The 18,538-nt window shown below is 37.6% G+C and overlaps 1 protein-coding gene across 1 annotated transcript; it reads right to left on the bottom strand.

The window, feature by feature from the left end:
- Positions 1-328: 328 nt before the first annotated feature.
- LOC108679576 (LIM homeobox transcription factor 1-beta) lies at positions 329-16,961 on the bottom strand. Its single transcript, XM_047882791.1, has 8 exons — positions 16,767-16,961; positions 12,091-12,274; positions 6,673-6,790; positions 5,773-5,884; positions 4,793-4,941; positions 3,565-3,757; positions 1,625-1,823; positions 329-1,365 (listed from the first exon to the last, which is right to left on the bottom strand). Exons 1-8 carry the CDS (start codon positions 16,843-16,845, stop codon positions 1,185-1,187), a joined length of 1,215 nt encoding a protein of 404 aa, XP_047738747.1. The 5' UTR covers positions 16,846-16,961; the 3' UTR covers positions 329-1,184.
- Positions 16,962-18,538: the final 1,577 nt, after the last annotated feature.

Raw genomic sequence — 18,538 nt, 5'->3', positions numbered from 1 at the left:
CTCTGAAATCAGTCAAAAATGAATACTGACAATATTGAATCGAGTCAAAATAGCAGTAACGAATTTGTTCTTGTTTAGTTCTTTCCCTGGTCATCAATTATCAACTTCATTATTGCTTCTTAGGGAACGATAAAAATTGAAAATTTAATGGAAATATTACTGCTTAATTAATTAGATGGTATAAATTACCATTCAATTTTAAGAGTTCGGATATTCTAAAGCTGAAAAGTTGCCTTAAGAAAAATAAATGACATCCACACAATTGACTCTTTTTTTTAAATAAATTTTTTCACATTCTCAATTAAATTTCGAATAATTTTTAGTTGCGAAGTGAATGTTATTTTTTTGAAACGTAATTAATAGTAGTAGGCAAAATTTTTCGTATAAAAATCTGTTTTTATCTTTAAGGTCGAGAATCAGAATTCATACCTCCAAGTAACCTTAAATCTATCCAGGTATTTATTGTTGTCTTTCAATAACACGTAATTATGACACGAATTAAAATATGTACAAAGTAAAACATGTTTCAGCAATACTCGCATGTTATTACATTGCTCAACACGTTTACTTTTCGATTTTGATTTTTGATATATTCAACAGTATTTACAGTCCAGAAACAGTTTTTTATGGGGCTTCAATTTTAAGATAATCAAGTTGCATCTATTAATTCACTGAAATTGCGACCACAAAATAGAACCAAAACTTCACTGATGATTGTTTTTTGTATTCTATAAAATGTTTTGTACAGATGATGGAGCGGTTCTCTGAAAAATTTTCAATGAAGATATGATAAATTTACTTAGCGTTATCTTTGCCTTCAAATCATTGGTGAACTTTCAAAGTCGAGTTTTGATATAATTATAATTATCCAATCAATTTTGCCTCATAGCCTTGATTCATTTTGTATTTATAATTTATGTGAGATTTTCAATGGCGTTTCATGAGCCTCGTCACGTCGCATCGCCGAGCTCGTGCGCCCACAGCCCCGCGATGGCACTCCCGAATCTCTGGGGCTTTTGGGGAGTGTGCCACAGTGGCACCCCCACTCCCAAGGGCATGGGGATAGACGAGGGTTGTACTACCTGGGGGTGATGGGGTGGAGCTGGGGGTGGGGGAAGGGGAAGAGAAGAAGGTTCTTCGTGGGGATTAGAAGCCACGCTGTTCGCTGCGTGGTTAGCTGAGCGTCAGTGCTCGAAGTATGAGTTGTGCATGAGGTAGAGCTTGTCAATGGGGTTAATTTGGGGGTAAATACTCGAGGATAATCCCACCAGGCTTGTCACTTCCCCATTATTGTTGCTCATGCTGGTGCTGCTGAGGGCTGTGCTCGCCGTCTGCTGCTGCTGCGATGTCGTCGATGTCGCGGAACTGGGGAATTGAGAAAAAACTTTTAGTTATTTACAGCGTTTTATTATCAATTATCCGCTTTTCGTTATATATATTTAAAGCGTTTGTTATCAATCATCCTATTTCCACTGAGATTGATGCTGTTCAGTGTTGCTATTCCTCTATTTTCCTCACAGTGTTCACAATCGGTTAGCCTACCTCGTGTAAGAAATTTCTCTGTAATGAAATCCAAGTGTTTTAATGCTAAGAAAATAAACACCTCCATCGAGACTTGACTCACGAATCTCTGTCGTCATCGAAGCCGTCCATTCTCGAGTCGTCGAGGCTCAGGTCCGACCCGCAAAAAGACTCGCCGGAGTGCGCCGGAAAACTTTCCGCCTCCGGGGAATAGGGAGCGACTACCCCCCCGCTGTTGCTCTTGGGGGTCGTGGCGTAGGGGGAGTCGGCCGCGTCCAGGGGGGTGAGGCCCCCGAATGTGCCTGGGGGAAGCAAGGGAAGGAAGGGGTTATAGTCTTACTTTGGTCAAGTGCGTATAGGTAGGGGTTATAAACTGACGGGCGAGTGGAGGGAGAGGCTATAAACTGACGGGCGAGTGGAGGGAGAGGCTATAAACTGACGGGTGAGTGGAGGGAGAGGCTATAAACTGACGGGCGAGTGGAGGGAAAAGTGAGGGCTGGTGTCCTTGGCAGTTCATTGCGAAAGGAGGACAAAATTAATAAAGGCAAACGTTCAACAGGCGAGCTTCCCAGCTGAAGAAGAAACAAACAGCGACGTAGTAAAATTTTGGATTAGATTGTTCGTGAAAACAAACGTTTGTTTGTGAGTCAACGGAGGCATGTTGAATACTTAATTACGGCGCGTATAGACAGATAATATTAACCGAAGTCTCTGTCGAAAAGTACTGAAAACCTGAAAGTCAGTGCTGTATGATATAGAAAACTGACATTCCTGTTCGGATTAAGAGGAAAGAATATATGGTTTGGAACTGTAAAGCGCTATTGAGTTGTTGTCAGTAATTTGAAAACAAAACCAGCCCACTGGAAAGTGGTTTTTAATTTCGGTTTAGCGGAAAGCAGACGGAAAGATCAAATACTGTTACGTATAATACAAAATCGCTCGAAATTAGTAACTATAAACCTAAATAATGAAAAACGATCGTCTCCTGCCTGTCAGAAAAAAATTTCACTTTTTTACGGTGCTGAAAATCTGACCAATATAAATCCGTCCCTAAACAGCCAGTGTATCGTTATTAAAGTATCGTCAATAGCCATATCGTTATCGTTTGATTAATAATTAAGTATATTAGCCAATGTTCGCGATATAATTGAATGAATAGAAATCTGTGCATGACATGAAATGTAAGAAAAGTAGGAATAAATAAAAACAGTCAGAATTACAATAAGCAACAACTGCTGTTTCGGTGGGCGAAATAAATAAAGATCCTGATAGTGCGGCGATGAAAATTGTTTGCCCACCCCTCGTTAACCTATTATAAAATGTAGGCCTATTTCCAGAAGCCTACATCAACAAACCACGGGATGACCAGCATTTAATCAACTATTATTCTAAGTAATCACTATCACTCTCTCATAAAATGATTCATAAAATTATATGATATCAAAGTCCTCGTCAACACAGATAAATGAACAGAAGTACTTTATACTCGAGCCTGTATAGTTGTAATTTAATCAAAAGCATTCGACGAAAAAATTGTGAATTTAAAGGCAATATTAAACGGGTGAGGTCGGGACGCACTTGACTACGTTATATAGCAGCTTGTAATAAGCGAGGAATATTTATACAGATAAGACACACATTGCAACACAATCTTATCTAAATCACTGCTGACGCCGTACGAGTCAATTGAGTTTCTTAACATCGATAGCTTATCAATTCAGTTCGTTAGACGACCTGAATGATCCCTTGTGGCTCTGCCAGCGCTACTCCGAAGACTTTCAATTTTTTTAATCATCAGTCATTCGGAAAAGTATTTGACAATTAATTTAGGCACAAATTTCTGAGCAAGTATGTAATTATCAAAGTTTGTTTAAAAGACTTTGATCAACAGCAAATTCACTTAAAATGAGTGAATTTTCCAATGCTGATAGCTCATAAAGCACAAACTTGGCATATATGAACAATTTCAAGCTTAACTAAAATGCTACAGAACACTCTTGTTGAATTAATTACTTCTCTCCTCAGAAAACTACAACGACTCACCATCAGCGGCTTCTTTTTTCGGCACTCCTTCCTTGTCATCTTTCTCCTCCTTTTCGTCTGTGTTGTTGTTATTCTGTTCGTTGTTGTGTTTAGCCCTGCGCTGGAGTTTCTTCATCTTGGCGCGCTGGTTCTGGAACCAAACCTGCACCACGCGCACGCTCAGGCCGGTCTCCTTGCCAAGCTGTTCTCGGACCTGCCGACCGTTGAATTTAATAATGAATCACGATTCCAGTTGTGAAATAATAGCAGAGAGTAGGTTTGCTTTTTAGCAGATTAATATGTCAAGATCAAAAGTACTATTAATGTGCAGTATTGAGTAGTCTAGCATTCTAAAAAAAATGCTGGAAAAATTTCGCATTGAATAAAATTTTGTTAACATGAAAAGGCACGAGAGTAAAAAGCAGCAGTGGTGAAAGTTTTTACCGAACAAATCGGTGACATGTAAGTACTAAAGATCCCAAGATCAACATCTCGCCCAAGCTTGGGCGAGATGTTGAAGGAGTGCATGCCTCACCTTCCTGCAGGGCTTGGGCGAGATGTTGAATGAGTGCAAGCCTCACCTTCCTGCAGGGCTTGGGCGAGATGTTGAAGGAGTGCGTGTCTCACCGTCCTGCAGGGCTTGGGGGAGATGTTGAAGGAGTGCATTTAGCCCTGCGCTGGAGTTTCTTCATCTTGGCGCGCTGGTTCTGGAACCAAACCTGCACCACGCGCACGCTCAGCCCGGTCTCCTTGCCTAGCTGTTCTCGGACCTGCCCACCGTCAAACTTAATAATGAATCACGAGTCCAATTGGGAAATAATAGCATAAAGTAGGCTTACTTTTTAACATATTAATATGAATAGATAAGAAGTACTATTAATGTACAGTATTGAGTCGTCTAGCATTCTGAAAAAAATGCTCGAAAAAATTTTGCATCAAATATATTATTAGTGTACAGTATTGAGTCGTCTAGCATTTAAAAAAATGCTGTAAAAACTTCGCATTGAATAAAATTTAGTTAACATAAAAAGGAATTAGAGTAAAAACTAGCAGTGATGAAAGTTTACCGAACAAATCGTGACATGTAAATAATAAAGATCCCAAGATCAACATCTCGTCCAAGCTTGGGCGAGATGTTGAAGGAGTGCAAGCCTCACCTTCCTGCAGGGCTTGGGAGAGATGTTGAAGGAGTGCATGCCTCACCTTCCTGCAGGGCTTGGGCGAGATGTTGAAGGAGTGCAAGCCTCACCTTCCTGCAGGGCTTGGGCGAGATGTTGAAGGAGTTCATGAACTGCTTGCGCTGGGACGAGGTCAGGATGGTGCGGGGACGCTTGGGTCCTCTCCGGCCGTCCCTGGGACGCGACCCTTCCTCCACGATGAAGTCGTCCCCTAGGGGACCTGCAGACAGTGAGATGCTATGGATAAAATATGGTTTAGACGATATAGAATATACGGTCAGTTGAGGTTCATTGTCTTATGCATCAACCGTTTTAATTCTTTTTTATAATCTGGGACGTTTATTTAGCTTCCTTGTTTTTATATTGCGACTCCTCTGTTAATGATTCATACGATTTATGAAGAGTTTTGGCAACGGTCGTTGAAAAAACATATAGGTATCGTAAATCCTGATTTTGGTTCTAAATCCTCATATTTTCCCAATACGGAAACGCCATAACGAAGATAATGACGCGTACTTACAATACTGATGTTCATATGATCGGATAATAGACCGAAAGAAAATATGGATAAAATTAGGTTTGGACCATAGAGAATATACGGTAGATTGAGGTTCAATGACTTATGCTTTATCTGTTTAATTAATATAATCTGGGACGCTTATTTAAACTTTAATAAATTGCGACTCTTCTGTTAATAATTCATATAATTTATGAAGGGTTTCAGCGACGGCCAGTAAAATGTCTATAGTTAATATAATTGCTGATTTTGATTCCAAATCCGCTTATTTTTCCCGAATACTGAAGGACCACAAAGAAGATAATGACGTGTACTTCCATTACTGATATTCTTATGACTGGATATGATGATGATGATGATGATGATGATGATGATGATGGATAATCACAAAGACTGTTTAAAAATCATACAATAGTTTGCATTAAGAATGTTAATGATCGATTGAATTGTGGGTAATATCAATTGTTTACATCAAAAATCCTAACAATCATTAAAATTAAGAAGACTAGCAAGATTGTACAGAGCAGTACTCACACAGCCACTCGCTCTGAGGCGTCTGCTGCAGCAGGAAAAGTTCCTTCTCGTAGTCGGCGCGGCAGAAGAGCTGGTGGCCACGCAGCACGTACTGGTCGCCCTTCTGCAACGCCTGCGGAGCGCGACTCCTATGCGTCAGTCTGAGGAACTCTTAAGTTCCTATAAAAAATACCTTCTACGTTCCTAAATTAATGACTGCTCCAATCATGTCCTTAACTCCTAGCTCTTTCCCTCTTGTTAGCTCCTATGTTGCTCATGGTAACTGCTAAGTTCTTCTTAGTAATTCGTAGTTACTCTCATGTTCTTTTATCAACTCCTATGTTTCACTTGGCAGTTCATTTCCGGTTATTTCTCGTTCTCGATTATTTCATATTCCTGTTAATTTCACGCTTTCGTCTAATTTTAGTTCCCGATGGTTCCGATTCCCCAAATAATCTCTAATAACAATCTAAACTGACGGTCACTTTGAACGCCAGTTTTACGCGTTCGCGTTTTAGATGGTTACGGTGTTATCTCATCATTTATTTTGATTTATCGTTAATTATAGCAGGGTAATCGTTCAAGCTTTCATCCACGACTAACTTGACTTGATTTTCAATCTTTCAACGCACCAGACGACTGCCTGCTGCCTTTGCTCTTGTTACCAACATCGTTTTAATTTACTCAGAAAAACATCAAGTTTAATCAGTCATCAAATCATTAGCATAAAATAAGAATTGTGTACAAATTATGTCAAAATCGTCCCGTACGCACTGAATGTAGTTCCGTGCTGGTATGGAAGGGCGACAGTTTTAATTTAGCCATATAAATCAACAATGACTATATTTTTTACGAAATAAGCATGCATTTTGTGGCATGTTGAGATGATGTGAATAAGTTTGGGTTTGGTCTAAGGCTTACCCGACAGCAGACGACGCAGGCGAAGCAGTGGAGGTGGAAAACAAGCTGCTGAGCGCGCATCACGAGTTCGTGCGGTAGCAGACGATCTCCGCAGCCTGCGCACTTCACTGAGAACAATCTGTGGGGAAATGGGTTGATTCGGTCACTTCACTGAGAACAATCTGTGGGGAAATGGGTTGATTCGGTCACTTCACTGAGAATAATCTGTGGGGAAATGGGTTCATTCGGTCACTTCACTGAGAATAATCTGTGGGGAAATGGGTTCATTCGGTCACTTCACTGAGAATAATCTGTGGGGAAATGGGTTCATCCGGTCACTTCATTGAGAACAATCTGTGGGGAAATGGGTTGATAACCTCTTCACCAAGAACAATAAATGGTAGATGCGTGATAAAGATAAAAATTTCTTTAGTAAAAAATTTTTGATAAATTCATACAAAGGTTTTGGCCGAAGAATATCGAATAGGCAGTGATTTTTCTTCGCCGTAAACAATTTAATGCGAAATAAGCTCATATATGTATTATTCGTAAAAAAATCCCCCCCTAAAGTTGTAACATTGGCAATGAATGTAAATAAACATCACTTAGAAAAAATTGTCTGTATTTTTATCATATTCACGGTCACAAATTATTAACTGCGTACAGTCTTTGTTTCAAATACTAAGTCCATAGTTTCGAGGTAGTATTTATTACATGTGAGAACAATTACGCGGAGGAAGTTGTTCTCATTGATATGTGGGGAGTTAGGGATGAAGACAAACCTGTCTCGCAGTGTTATCAGTGAAAGGTGCAGAGCGAAGGTGTGAAGTGCCTGCTATTGTCTCTTATCAGAAGTGTCAGCTAGGGGCTATCAGTCTATGCCAACTGCTACTGATATGCCTTCAAGGATCATCTCGTGTATAGATTGTGGGGCTCTACAGGCTCTACTGGGAAACTTATTTCTAACAGTTATATCCAGGGCAACCTAGGGGAACCTATTTTATTGAGAATTGGTTGCTAGAAAAAAAGGCTCCCAGTAGAAATACGTGCAATAAAGTAGGTTCCCCTAGATTGCCCTGGATATAACTTATAAAACAGTTCCCTCCTTGTACAGAGGGAAAGTTTATACCTAATGCCGAAGTATGCCTTCAAAGATCATCTACATAGATTGTGAAGCTAAACAGAGGGAATGTTTATGCCTAATATCATAATGTGACTTTAAAGATCATGCATTTAGTTAATAGATTGTGGAACAATATAGTGGAAAGTTTCTACCTCATATCAGAACATGCCTTCAAAGATCGTACGCCTTCAAAAATTTCACGTTCAAACGCTATAATTGAGCATGTTGCTGATAATATTTTTTTTAACATCAGGATTGTAGTGATCAATTTTTGGGTGTAACTTTGAAAGTGGACGAGTGTAAATTTCCATTCACAAAAATATTTATTACAAATTTCGTACCTAGTTTAATCAGAATTGATTTTGCGTCGTCTACGTAAATCTTAAAGTCTCATACCGTTCTATTTACGCGTAAAATTTGTTTTCAAACACCATATTCAAACGTGCACCATTCCCTCACTTTGTTAGGCCATCATATAAATAATTCAGCTTATGAAAAAATTTGTCGAATTCGAAAGAATCTAACACATAAACGACATAAAAAATATAAAAATTAGACCCTCGAGTAGCAGTAATTGTTGAAGTTGTTGAGCGCACTTGTGACCCGTCATTCTTCACAAGATCGAGGTCCGTCTTATCTCAAGTGGTACAAGTTTAGCGACACGGCGGACCATCAGAGAAGGCGATTCGAATTAGGATCGAGGTTGCGGTATAAAATTTGTATGATAATTTAAGCATCGGGAATATGATGATCTTAATAATTAATTGTAGTAATTTGAGTGTTATGGGCCTATTTGTCAATCCTGAGTACAAAGTTATTGAGTTGCTGAGATACGTTACTGCTGCAAGTAGGGATAATATTTATTACATGCTAATAAATAATTGCAATTGAAGGCCATTAATTATCTTGTATTAGGTTGAAGTTACAAAGTTGGGAAAGAGGCTGTATGGATGCCAATGTTTTGGTGAAATGCTCTACGTTCGCTCGGGGGCTGATATGTTTGACATGCTAGACATGTAACATACAGCATGCGGTACTTATAATTCATTTTACTGCATGCATATCATGACCCGATTCGATTTCAACAATTAACTTTAGCCATACTTTTAACGATTTTAGTATGAAATCGTTCATAAAATCGTACGCAATTTGATCATTCAGAGTGAAGGCTTCATATTTCATATTAACAATTAATCGAAGCCTGTTTTGTAGGTGAAAAATTTCGTAATAAGTGACGGTCAGAGAAGTTCACTTCGAAATTAAATTATTTGTGTCATAAGGTCAGGTTATGATATCACATATTGGCGGGAAGTTTAATTAAGTTCTCGCTTATACCTCATCCGTAAGTCTGGCCGAGCACTCGCATCGATCAGCAGGCACGGACGGAAAGAATTAATATTTCTGCAGCAGCAGCCGCGGTGCCGCAGCTGTTGCACGCTGCAAGCTGTCACACGAGGGGAACTGACGCGTCTGCTGCAGTATTTTGTCCGCACATACAGAGGGTACAGTCGTGGAAGGGACGGAATCCGAGGATATGTTAGGATGAAGAATGATTTTCCGACATTTAGAGGAATGATTTTCCGAATCACCACTAATTTACTAGAGGAATGATTTTCCGAATTACCACTTATTTACTAGAAGAGTGATTTTTCGAAATAAAGGGAAAGGTATTTTGTCCTCAAGTGAGGCAAAGTCAGTAGCGGAGGGACCAAATTTCCACTCATAATTTGCGGGAAAAGATGAATTAATCAATAGACAGGTTTTCCAAAATGAACTTTAATGTATTTGTCCTCTGAAATCACGGGACAGTCACTAGAGAAAAACAATTGATCTGTGATTTTTTTTAACAAATGGAAACCGAGTTTAGATTCTGCAGAACAATCAAGTCCGAAGAATTAGTTGAATAACTTGTTGGTACCGAAAAGATCGAGTAGGATTACGATATAGGCTGGCAAATTTTCCTCCTGAAATTCAACGGATGAAATCCAATGAGAGAAAAAATTTGCTAAGTAAATTAACATATGAAAGACAAGTGCGTAGGTAGAAAGTAAAGAAAAAATTGTTTTTCAGAGGAAGTAGAAAAAGCAGTTGGCTTTCCACGTCACAAATTTCTGCACCTGCGTTTTGCCGTCCGAAATTCATCATCGCAGTAGCGACCAACACCTGCTCGCCGGCGAGAACCAGTCCCGTGGAGCGCGAGATTTCGGAATAACTTTTAAATGCTATGTGTATAGTATAGTATAGTATAGTATAGTATAGTATAGTATAGTATAGTATAGTATAGTATAGTATAGTATAGTATATACATAGTATATTAGGCTCCGCATCTTGACTTATAATACAGTGAGTGATGTAAAGCGCATGTGAGTGCCTTTCACTTCCACGTGATCTCGCGAATTCACTCTTTCACTACAGTAATTGAAAGAGTGAATTCTTCTGCACAGCCCCTCCATCACTTCTGCACTGTCCCTCCATCACTTCTGCACTGCCCCTCCATCACTTCTGCACTGCCCCTCCATCACTTCTGCACTGCCCTTCCATCAATTCTACACTGCCCCTCCATCACTTCTGCACAGCCCCTCCATCACTTCTGCACTGCCCCTCAATCAATTCTGCACTGCCCCTCCATCACTCCTGCACTGCCCATCCATCACTTCTGCACAGCCCCTCCATCACTTCTGCACTGCCCCTCCATCACTTCTGCACAGCCCCTCAATCAATTCTGCACTGCCCCTCCATCACTTCTGCACTGCCCCTCCATCAATTCTACACTGCCCCTCCATCACTTCCGCACAACCCCTCCATCACTTCTGAACTGCCCCTCCATCACTTCTGCACAGCCCCTTTATAACTTCGGCACAGCCCCTCCATCACTTCTGCACAGCCCCTCCTCTCCATCATTTCTGCACTGCCCCTCCATCTCCCCTCCGCGACGTTCCCTCCTCCAATAACGCGCCGTGTCTGGGCTCGAGGGCTCTCGATCGTGAACGGTCGCTCATATTGGAAGCTCGTGCGCGTATTTAATTGGAAAATCACGGCTCGCATAGCGCGTAAAATTTGCCAGCATTTGCGTCCTGATCGAGTTTATAAAATTGGCAAATATTAAACGGGCAAATCATCGTATCGTGAGCGTGATACTGTCGCCGGTCAATGAAATATTGAGCCTGGAACTGCATGGAGATTTTGCTTAAAAATCTCCATCTCGGATCAACAAGTTAAAGAAATATTGTTCACTGATAACCTGCGAGGTTATGTCACTCATTGCACTCTAAACTTGAACTTTTTCGACTTAGTAGGTCTTTAGTTGAAATGCGCACAACAATAATTCACCATACGTATAAAATAGCGATGATTCCAGGCAATATAAAGAAGGGATCGGAGTATATAGCATCCATAATATATTAGGCTGGAGTCTTGTAAACAAATAGGATGTGATGACATTGTGAGGCCTCCAATCGATAATTATTTAAATGCCGGCAATTCTGCATCATGCACCCGCTTCATTATAATTAATGAGGTCGTTGCGATATTTATAGGTTAAATTTTACAGCGGTCAATTCAGCTCATGAATAAAGCGTTTTTATCAGTATTTTGTCTGAATGAGTATCGAAACAAAGTGGGTTTAAATTAAATAACATGGATATCATACAAATCATACTCGTTTCTGAGTAAAATAAAAAATGAAGTCAATTATCGTGTTTTTTTTTATTTTATAGGAACTTTTTCATTAGTAAAAAATAGATAAATACCGATCTCAAATGGTAGCATGAATTTTGTAATAAAAAATATTCACCACAATAAAAATATTCAACACAATTCACCACGCTTTTCACATTGCATAAAACCTTTCAATTGGTGACTAAGACATGACATGTAACTCACGTAACATCCACAACGTCTTTCCTGCATCCACATGCTGTCAGTAATATAACAAAGATAACCACGCTTTTTATTTTACAGTGTTATTTGTCATTACACTCATTTATGTCATGCATCTCTGGCGATAAATCTGACATAGTTCGTCGTAGCTCTCGCGGTAGATGGAGAGATTATTGCTTGTTAACCGTAATCGAGTTCACTTCAGAAGCTAATAATTCGTCAACAAAATGTCTTTTTTATCAAAATAAATCGGAAACTAATCGTTTCTATACTATCATCTCTGCCCCCCGACAATACAAAGACACCTGAAGTATAATTAATTAAAAGAACAGCTATTCGTTTACCTACTACCCATGTTAGTTACCCACCTGTCGTAGTCGAGTTTGCAGTAGATGAGAACAGCTATTCGTTTACATGCTACCATGTTAGTTACCCACCTGTCGTAGTCGAGTTTGCAGTAGATCTTGTCGTCCCTGGCGAAGCAGGAGCTGTTGAGCTGCATACGACACACGCAACACACAAGGCACTCCTCGTGCCATGACCGCTCCAACACACGCATGATGAAGCGGTCCTGGATGTGGCGCTGACAGCCCTCGCACACCTCGCCGCGTGACAGGTCGCCTGCCGGGCAGTTCAACGTCCAGGACTTTAGCACAAGTTGGGTAGTAGTACAGGTAATATTGTATGCATACTTATTACCATATACTATGTTATATATAGGTAATATAGTATATTTTGACAACGGACATATAACTTGGATGGTAGGTATAGGTAAAATGTTGGATAGTATACGTATAGGTACATGAGATGTTGGAGGTCAGTACACCTGAGGTATTGCATGGGTATAGTAAGTACATGTAAGATGTTGAATAGTTAGTATAGGTAAGATGCTTAAACATCTTTAGGAACAATGAGGAATTAAGTTTATCAGCGATGCATGAAACATTGTAAATGATAATATATGTAATATTTGCGTATTTATTAACATTTACTTCAAATTTCCTCGACAAGGTCGTGAGTAATATATTCTTTTGAACTCCTTCCCATATGAGGGTACATTCTTAACGATTGAATCTCAGAAAAAATTTGCATGCGACGTTTGGTTTGCGCTAATTCTATATAATGGTATTAAAAGTTTTTATAAATTTGACAATTCTTTTACTTTCTGACATCGCCTCGTGTCTGGTCCTTCTCGGAGGTGCAATAACACAAAGTTTTTAAAGGGAAGATATGGTAAACTGGTCTCTTGCTCGCAAACTTTAGAATTGAATTCAAACTTTTTCAGAAATTCATCAAATTTTATTCTGAGATACGTACAATGCATTTTACGTACAATACGTACAATATAGGCGTCCTTCGCGATTAGGATATGATTTAATGCCCTTATATAATATCAAAATGATTAAACTATTAGTTTGGAATTTCTTATTCCTTAGTTTTATAGAGCAAATTTTTATATAAAATATATAAATGTGTTTTATATAAAACAAATTTCTGGTTTTTCACCTTCAATATAATTTTTATCGCTTAACACAATCTATTCCCCCGCTCATTTCTAATATTAATATTCAAAAATTAAAAATCGAACTTGCATGTTCTTATATATGTAATAAGAAATATTAAACATATAGTAACGTAGGGTATTATTATTTTATTCTATTTTTAATCCCAATATTTCAATAATATATACTCTAATGGCGCTATTTTTCTAATTTTTAGCTCATGCAGTGTGTTACAGAAGTTACTATACGTGTTAATAATTATTTACAGGTTGTGCCTAATTAAGAAGAAACAAGATTCGTTACATCAAACGCCAAGAATAGAAACTTGATTATGATATTCTTGTCAACGAATCTTGTGCAGATTGTCATGTTCGTAAACCAAAAACCTAATATTATTGTGTTTTGGTATACTATTGTTACGGTTTCGTTGTGTTTTTATTGACCACAAAGAACTTCTGAATTTCCTGGAAATATTTGGTTAACAGGTAACAATAGTTTTGTATGGCGACATGTATTCTGGTATATATAGTTTTGTATGGTAGCATATATTCTGGTATATATAGTTCTGTAAGGCGACATGTATTCTGGTATATATAGTTTTGTATGGTAACATGTGTTCTGGTATATATAGTTTTGTATGGCGACATGTATTTTGGTATATAGAGTTTTGTATGGTAACATGTATTCTGGCATATATAGTTTTGTATGGCGACATGTATTCTGGTATATATATAGTTTTGTATGGCGACATGTATTCTGGTATATATAGTTTTGTATGGTAACATGTATTCTGGTATATATAGTTTTGTATGGTAACATGTATTCTGGTATATATAGTTCTGTATGGTAAGTATTCATGGTGACTTGGAGCCTGGGGTCCAAATTAGATCGTCATGAAAACACCACAAATTTTCGTGGCATATATAATCAAATGATTGGGACGCACGGGCACTGGAACTATAGTTTAGGGACATGGAAAACTCAATTCATTCAAGGTTAAAACTTGTTGACTAAGATATATATTTCAGATTACTCGGCCACGTTCTTGGTAAGCAATTTATTTTATTATTTACTTATTATTACTTATGTATCCAAAGAATCACTGGGCGATTTAGGTGGTAAGCCATTTAAGTGTGTTATAGAAGAGGCAGAATGAGTTGTGTTTGAATGAAATACAAATGAAATAAATGGCATGGGCATTTAAAACTTGATCGAAGCACTAGTTTTCTTGCTTACATTTTGCACTTAGATAATCGCACATTAATCCTTTCTCATTAATAAGCAAACTACACTAATCACTTGGTAACGTTATCATCGTTATTTGATTCCCAACAATGACTAATGCATTATATAATATTATCAATCAAAACGCTGCAGCACACGCTCATCACATGGTTTTAAATGCAATAAACGTGAACTTCACTCTTCACTTCACAATACACTCGTACCAACTTCAACCACTATACTATTGTACCAACTTTAACAGCAACATCCCAACTCCAGCCAGCACTCGTCTAAGAACTAAACTCCCTAGTACAACTTACACATCACCAGCATGGTCACTAGCTCGCTACTGCCACAGCTCTGCCCTGAGGGCTCTACTGTAACGCTTCCTTATCGCGCCAACGCGTACTCAACATTCCTTTATCTCTATCTTAATATCGACCTAGAATGTTACAATATTTCAATACTACAGTAAAAATGGGATCAAAGTGGCATAATTTTCTGGTATGTTCAAAAATTTTAACTGGTTCTCCCACATAATAGCAATTTTTGGCCGGAAATAGTAATAAAAGTTAGCTAATACGGCTTAATTATTCGTATTATTATTCCTATAATTATGGGATTATTGGAGTTAATATCGAACAATGCTATGTTGTAGTGTATTCTTGATATTTGAAGTGTCAAATTTCAGTAAAACGTTTTCCCAGTTTTTCAACGAACAAATACAAGAATAATAATATAACTTCGAATATTAAACCTGCAATATTACATTTGCCCTCTATAAATGCATCTACAGTGACATTGTTGCATATACAATGTGTGTGGCATTGCACACTGCTTAAAATACATCTGCATTAAAAGTGTGCACTGCTGTAAATAAATTTTTTGATGACATTGTAAACTGTCTCAAATATATTCATAATGATTATTAATAATCTTTAATTGCCCACACACATTTGCAATAATAACATTGTATACTGAATACCGAAATTATGTATACTGAATACCACACGCCCTTTACAAATTTTACATTACGTCTATAACATTTCCAAAGACATAGTTACACTGTCCTAAATACGTTTGCGAAGTAGTAAACTGTGAACATAGAATTAAATTTTTTGCGCATTCCGCAAAAATTATTCGAAAATGCTCTCTGCAACTTTAATACCATTGTACTTTTAAGAAGCCTGAAAAGTACTAAATAAATCGATACATGCATGTGTATAGGGTGACATAAGAAAGTAATGCACTGCACCTCATTATTGCGTAACTGATTTCTACGTCTGCAGTGAATCTTGAGACTCGAATATATTACTAAAGCTTTCACCCTTTGATGGTGAGCAACTGATAATTTGACGATGAGCAATGCTCAGTAAATTAAGGAATTATATTCAAATAAATTTCTTAATTTTATGGATTGCCAACCACGGTATTAAATTCGACCTAACCGCAATCATACTTTGGCTGCCTCCATTTGTTTTTGTTTGCAGAATCTGTGCATGGTTCGTGCAATATAAACCTATGATCGATCTCTTCACGTACTGCAGTTATTATTGTACTTTTATTTTGCAACGTAACATCAAACGCCATCTGAAACATCAGGACTTTTATAAAGTACAATCATGGTAATATTGAGCCAGCCTAAACCCCAAAAATCAAACTTATCAATAGAGGTCAAATTCTCTTGATTGCGCTGATAAAAAATTGAGGTTAAGCTTAATTCCTGCCACTTCTGTGATAGCTCTGGAGAAGTGAAAGCTGTTTGACTGTCTTCCAATACGTAGGGCAATTAATTCTTATGTAATCAAATACGTCATGAATGTAACCTACAGTGAACGAGCTACCTGGGCAAAGCCCATGCTGATCAGAGGGATTACTGATAAGCCATCATAGATAAGACAGATCAATATTATGTTTACTTGGATAAGAGTCCAAAGCTGTGAGTAATATAAGAATATGGTTCTGCGTTCTCAAACGTGAGTAAATGGAGGAAACGAATTTGGTTTCTATATCACGAGTAAAAAAATTCAATCGATGACAGTCCCAATTAAAGTAAAGAATGAAAACAACTTCTCTAACAATAAATAAGAAAATAAAACTGAACAAGTCTTTCCGTAAGGGCGAAACGAAATTACTTTAACGTTCTTTGCATCCATGCAAGCAGCTAAGAATTCAATTAATAATTGAGATAGAGTAGATTGTATGTTTATAGTAACTGTGAAGGTCTATATATAGGAAATGCAATATGTAGTTCCATGCATGTTTTCTACTCCTGCAGGCTTAAATGGAGCAAGATGTTCTACGCACAGCTGGATGTTAAAGTTTTGTATCACACGTATGTATAATTATTTCCAGAAACAATGACAATTAGCAACTTAAATGCTCACCAGGGTTGTAGTGGTGGTTGACAATCTCTTGAGCCTCGTGCACCATGTTTGCTAGTTTAGTTGCTATTTTTTCAACCATGTTCGACCAAACTATTGGTCAATTAGTAAATAATTTCACCTATTGCTTACGTTTCACTCCTTGCCAGCTATAAATTCAACAACATGAAATAAAATTGTTAATTAGAATTTGTCTGAATTTAGCACATTAATAAATATTTATTTTCGAGAGTGATAGCTTTAAATACAGTCCAGCTCGTGGCACCGATCAGCAATGTATATTAAAAAAATTATAACGATAATTATGTAATAATTACTTATAATATTAATTTACAGAAATAAGTTTGATCTTTTTTGCTGAGCAAGCATTCAAGTCTTCTGTCACGTCCACTCACTCAATTGTGAGGTTCTTCTTCCTCAAAATCGCGGTTAATCTTTTCGGATTAGCTGCTTTTGTGGCAATTTTGTTCCGCCGTAAAATTCGAACTTTATGATTCGAAATTAAATGAAATGGGGAGAAAGAAATAATCTCATCAAATGTTTTCTCAGCAATTGTTTGATATAAATTTTGAAACTATTTCATTATTTGAATTTCTACTTTAAGATACTGTATGCCTACCGATGAAAGGTCCGTAATGTGAAAAATACACGCAAGCAATATTCATTAAAAAGTAAACATGCCTACAAATGTAACACTTGATGCTTCAAGTAAATACTCTAATATGCTTGTAACGATACAATAACAAAATTTTAGTAATAAATATTATAAACTTTTGAAACTCAATAACTCAAAAACCAATCAATTGTAATTGCAAAACAGGCATCGGCAAATTTGCAATAGTCTAACACTCAATCAGTAATTTTGTATGCTTGCTTGGCCTTATATATAATTAAACTACAACATTTCGTATATATAGAAGGAAGGTTCAATGTGATGCCAGTTCTTGAAAAATCACAGACTAATTATCCCCACTCAAAGGAGACCCAATTTCTCAATAAGTACCCAAGCAGCAATAATTTTGGTACTCAATAAACAAACAAATTAATGTTCAACAATTAATATGCATTTGACTGATGAATTGTTTGCATGATTTGGATTGAACCAAATTCGCACGAGAATTTTTTTTTTTTTTTCAATTAGTAATCAAGTTTTCTAACAAACTTAGTTAAAAAAATTTTTGGTCAATTGGCCAGATTTCAATGTCTCAAATTAGTAAAAAAATCTAAGAACAGTCAAAAAATTAAGACACGGGTAAAAAGTTTATAATTCTTTAATCAACGCTCATGTTATTTTTGTTCGTATTGTGTTTGTTGTGCATGGTCACATCCTACTCAACATCACTGTGACGCTTCACATACCCGTTCACAATCACACGCCACAACACAATAAGAGTGAGCTTAATGCTCGCCCCTCACTCTAGAGTGAGGGCACTACCCTCTGCAGAGAGGGCGGAGCCTCGGATGCCCTCGCAAGGAGGGGCCTCCAGCGCCAGCTTCTGAATACTGGAAAAGTTGCCGACCAGGTCCCGAAAGCAACACTTTTCTCGAATCATTTTCCAACATTTCTTAACCGCTTTTAGTTTCGTTTGGGTTCTTACGTGTATTTAATATTTCAAAAACTGTTGTCTTTGTTCTTTTTGCAGTTGTGGCTATTTTTTTTTTTTTTGAAGGGGAAGATTTTTGAAGTTTGTAAATTTGTTTACTTATGAGTTTAACATTAGCAAGATTTACAAAAATTTGTGCAGACCAAACGTTCAAGTAGAAATTTTTATAAT

The sequence above is a fragment of the Hyalella azteca genome, unplaced genomic scaffold (genome assembly GCF_000764305.2).
Source record: "Hyalella azteca isolate HAZT.00-mixed unplaced genomic scaffold, Hazt_2.0.2 contig1509, whole genome shotgun sequence".
In the NCBI taxonomy this organism is placed as follows: domain Eukaryota; kingdom Metazoa; phylum Arthropoda; class Malacostraca; order Amphipoda; family Hyalellidae; genus Hyalella; species Hyalella azteca.
Note: the sequence above shows the minus strand (reverse complement) of the source record. Positions and strands in the feature narration are given on the sequence as shown.

Bases quoted from the DNA above. Each gene is read 5' to 3' on its own strand.
- LOC108679576 (XM_047882791.1), bottom strand. From the start codon at position 16,845: ATGGTTGAAAAAATAGCAACTAAACTAGCAAACATGGTGCACGAGGCT. The intron at 12,275-16,766 runs GTGAGCATTTAA...ACTGCCCGGCAG, and splicing joins CAACCACCACTACAACCCTG to GCGACCTGTCACGCGGCGAG. The intron at 1,824-3,564 runs GTGAGTCGTTGT...TGCTTCCCCCAG, and splicing joins GAAAAAAGAAGCCGCTGATG to GCACATTCGGGGGCCTCACC.